At 53.9% G+C, this 4,143-nt stretch overlaps 1 protein-coding gene across 1 annotated transcript; it reads right to left on the bottom strand.

The window, feature by feature from the left end:
* Positions 1-71: 71 nt before the first annotated feature.
* RTBDN (retbindin) lies at positions 72-3,299 on the bottom strand. The gene is made up of 6 exons (XM_008584964.1): positions 3,236-3,299; positions 2,428-2,697; positions 1,669-1,753; positions 1,444-1,554; positions 478-574; positions 72-167 (listed from the first exon to the last, which is right to left on the bottom strand). Exons 2-6 carry the CDS (start codon positions 2,642-2,644, stop codon positions 72-74), a joined length of 606 nt encoding a protein of 201 aa, XP_008583186.1. The 5' UTR covers positions 2,645-2,697; positions 3,236-3,299.
* Between the last annotated feature and the right edge of the window lie 844 nt (positions 3,300-4,143).

Raw genomic sequence — 4,143 nt, 5'->3', positions numbered from 1 at the left:
TGGGGGCAGGTCTTTTGATGAGAGGGCGACTGGGGGCGCGGCCTCGGGAAGGGGTTCCATTGAGGGTGGGGTCAGGGCTGGAGCGCAAGGTCCGGCAGTCTGAGAGCGGGGCCAGAATGGGGACAGAGCGTTGGGGAGGACGAGTGTTCTTGCAGGTTCCCAGGGGGCTGTGGTGGGGGGTGTAGGAGCACCAGATCAAGGCTGGGGCCTTGCGGAGGGTGACCGGGTCTTTGGGTCTTCCAAGGGGAGCTGTGGACGGGCCCAGAACAGAAAGTCCCTTGGGATGGGCAAATCCGGATTCACTGGGCCCTTGGGGGGATCTGGGCACATTCCAATAGGAGTTGGGGCTGCGGAAGGGGGAAGAGTGGGAACGGGGGCCTTGGGAGCGCCAGTCCGGGCTCTAGGGTCTAGGGACGTTAAGACAGGACTTGGGGCGGGGTGTCAGTCTCCTCCCCTCGCCCTCTGCCCCACTCTCACCTGCCCATAGGTACGGCAGCCAGACTCACAGCCCCTCTTTTCTGGGAGTGGGAACCAAGCCGGGCCGCACATGACATCAGCCTCACAGGTGGCGAACCTGGGGAAGGTGTGTGGAGAGAAAAAGAACGTGGGTAAAAGCTCCGCAGCTGTGAGGGCCGGCCCGTGGCTCACTTGGGAGAGCGTGGTGCTGACAACACCAAGTCAAGGGTTAAGATCCCCTTACCGGTCATCCTTTAAAAAAAAAAGCTCCGCAGCTGCGTTTTAGTGGGATTCCTGCTCTCCAAGTTTCCTCCCAATGTAAGCCCCTCCCCCAGATCCAGGGCCCGCCTCTTAGGAACACTCCCCTACAAGCCCCATCCCTCCAGATTCTCACCGTCACGTATTATTTTTTGGGGGGGATGGTGGAGACCTGGCCGGTACTGGGATCCGAACTCTTGATCTTGGTGTTATCAACGCGCTCTAATCAAATGAGCTAACGCAGTCCCAAATTCTGTCAGTTTTTTTCCACCCATACCCAGTGCCGTGTCACAACTGGCTCCATCCCTGCAGACCTCAGACCATCTTGTTGAGGACCAGCCTCTTACGTTCCCACCTTGTTTGCTTCTCTTTTCAATCAACAAGCCCCACCCTGCTGACCCCCAGGTTCATGAAAGGCCACGCCCCCACACTACCATCCTAAAAGGGGGGGGTCTCCACAGGCCTCGCCCCCCCCTTTTTTTTCTTTAAAGTTTTTATCAGTTGGTTAGAGCTCAGCCTTAACACCGAGGTCACAGGTTCGTATCCCCGTACTGGCCAGCCGCCTCGCCCCTTTCTGCCTACCCTCTAAACACTAAGGCTCATTTCTTAGACCTTGGCCCCCTTGGAGGCAGACCACACCCCTTTCAAACGCAAGGCCAAGCAGGCGTAGACCCCGCTCTTGCCCCGCCCAAGCCATAGGCCACGCCCTTCACGGCCTTCCTCTCCTACCAGGCCTGGCAGAGCTCTGCGCAGAGCGGCTGCACCTGGCGTACCCCCAATAGCAGCAGGCGGAAGCGACTGCGGAGAGTAAGTTGGAGTTGTCCGAGGAAGGATTCGCACCTGGACATCGGAAGAGACCGGGTTGGATGGTCAGAATCTGTGGGGGGTTCTGGCCCCTGGCAGGGGCAACTGGAGCAAAGTACCTGAGAAAATGCTGGAGGGAGCTGTACTCACCCAGGGCTCGGCGCCCTGCAGCGCTCTGGAAAGATTTCAGGGCCCGATGTCTCTGGTGTGTCCATCTCCCAGGGACAACAATGTCCTGGCAAAGGGGACCCCTGTGAACTTGAGTCTTGGATCCTCACGTAAGGTTGGGGGACCAAGTCCTGGGGGTCCCCTGAACAAAGGAGACCCCAGTTATATTAGTCCTCCCAAACATAAAACTTAGGGCTGGCTGGTTAACTCAGTTGTTTAGAGCACGGTGTTGTAACACCAAGGTCAAGGGTTCAGACCCCCATACAGGCCAGTCACAAAAACAAACTTAAAGACACTTCACTTGGGATGCAAATGCAGCTTCAACTAATAATAATCATATGTCAAAATAATAATAATAATAATAATCATATGTCATTTAAAATAATCAGCTTGTTATTTGCCCCATGTGTCTGTAGTGTTAGATGTGCTCATATGCTTAAATTTCACATCTTTAAAAGGTGTTTCTGTTGTTTTACCCTTGTTTTAGTGGCCTATGTGAGGCCCACAGAGGTTAAGTGACTTGCCCAGAGTCACAAAGTGACTACAAAGAGCTATAAAGTGGCAAAGTTGGGATTTGAACCCAAGCTCTGACTCCAGAGCCTGTGTTCTTAACCACCATTTTTCAGCACTAGCCCAGGCTGTCCATTCTGGTGGTCACCCTAAGCCCCTCTCATAAGGAAATTCTGACATTGCCATGGTGAAGTAGGGGTTCCTGGGTGTTGGGGGGCCTGGGATGCTCACCTGCCAGGCGCAGCTGGCCTGTGCCCAGATCAGCTTTCAGCCCATTGTGTCCCTGGGACCTAGCTTGAAGTGGGCGGCTCCCTCTACAGGCTCCCAGCAGGACCCATGCCAGGGTCAGTTGCAGGATCCAGGATAGGCCTCTGGGTCGAATGTGGCCCCTGCTGGCCATGTCCACCTGAGATAAGAGCCAGCTGGGGTGGTGGGTGAAGTTTGGCATTCCCTTTCTGGGAGCTCAGGGTGACACTCTCCTGACACACCCAGGAAACAGTGCTAGGCAGAGTAGAAGATGGGCAACTAATGAAGAGGATGGGCAATGGCCAAGAACCTTCAAATCCCAGGGGCCCATCAGGGTCTGCCTGTGACCCAAGAGCTTCCCTCCCATCAGACCCATCTTCCCTCTATCCCTTCAGGCCCAGGTGCCTCCGCCCAAGCTTAGATCATGCTGCATTTCCCCCTCATGTCTAGCAGGATCTTCCACCCCATTGGCCCTCAAGCGACCTTCTATTTCCTCAGAACTAAGGGGACCTCCCTAGCTTTTCCAATCACCCTCTCCTTTCTAGGAATTCCTCACTTTCTTCCTACTCCCTCCCTCTCAATCCCCGCTGGCCCCTCTCACGGTCACCTTCTCTTGGCCTGCAATCGGCTTAGAGGCTGCCACCCAGGGCTGGGCCATTGGGACCAAGCTTGGCTGTGGCAGGGCTCGGGTTCTGCCACTGGGGTCCAAAAGCCCCAGGGAAGGAGAAGCTTGGGGTTTGTGGTGACAAGACTATTCCCTTCCCGCCTCCCCCACCCCCACTCCGCCCCTCACCTGTTTACCGGTCTGGGCTCTTAGGGCCTGCTGAGACACCTCAGGTTAAGTCCAGGAAACAGCGGCAGCCGAAAGGGGCGTGGTTTGATATAGGGCGGGGCTTCCCACCGTCCCGCCCCCATGCAGCTGACCAAAGGCCCGTGTACTTGGACTGGCCTGTATTTATCCATGTGCTTGGCCTTATGCTGAGCTTGTGTCTTAAGCTCTGTATTTTTATGTGTGTGGGGGGGAGTGTGTATGGTGAGGGTGTGTTTGTGTGGCCTGTGTGTGTTCGGTGCACCTATGTGTCTCTTCTTTGTGTAGGTGTGTACGTTTGCTGTGTGAGGGTATGTTTATGTGTGTCTCTTGGTTGGGTGGTTATGTGTGTGTGTTCAGAATTTGCATAAGGAGGACTGTATATGTCTCAAGCCAAATGTGTGCAGTTGAGTGAAAATCATAAGTGTGGGAGGGGAATGTGGTATCAGGGTAGGTGTATGCGAAAATGCTGTGGGTAAGTCAGTGAATAAAGGAAGTTGTCCATGAATGTTGACCATGAGTGAACAAGGGACATTGTCATGTGCTGAACAGAGTGTGTGTCTGCATCTGAAATGTGTGTGTGTGCTTCTGTGTCCTGCAGTTTCTGTAAGTGTGTGTCCCTTGTGAATATTCCCTCAATTCACCCACATTCAACAAGCATTTATTGAGCACCTACTGTGTGCTGAGTTCTGCAGATGCAGTAGTGAATGAGTCATGAAAATTTCAACTTTTATAGAGCTGACATTCTTTTTTTTTTTTTTTTTTTTTTTTTTTAAAAAAGACCGGTAAGGGGATCTCAACCCTTGGCTTGGTGTTGTCAGCACCACGTTCAGCCAGTGAGCAAACCGGCCATCCCTATATAGGATCCGAACCCGTGGCCTTGGTGTTATCAG

This window comes from Galeopterus variegatus, unplaced genomic scaffold (assembly GCF_000696425.1).
Source record: "Galeopterus variegatus unplaced genomic scaffold, G_variegatus-3.0.2 Scaffold3412, whole genome shotgun sequence".
Classification (NCBI taxonomy): Eukaryota; Metazoa; Chordata; class Mammalia; order Dermoptera; family Cynocephalidae; genus Galeopterus; species Galeopterus variegatus.
Note: the sequence above shows the minus strand (reverse complement) of the source record. Positions and strands in the feature narration are given on the sequence as shown.

Excerpts from the sequence above, each read along its gene's own strand:
- RTBDN (XM_008584964.1), bottom strand. The coding sequence starts at position 2,644 with ATGCCAAACTTCACCCACCACCCCAGCTGGCTCTTATCTCAGGTGGAC. Across the intron at positions 1,555-1,668 it reads TGCAGGGCGCCGAGCCCTGG|GTGCGAATCCTTCCTCGGAC; the intron begins GTGAGTACAGCT and ends TCCGATGTCCAG. Across the intron at positions 575-1,443 it reads GCAGAGCTCTGCCAGGCCTG|GTTCGCCACCTGTGAGGCTG; the intron begins GTAGGAGAGGAA and ends CACCTTCCCCAG.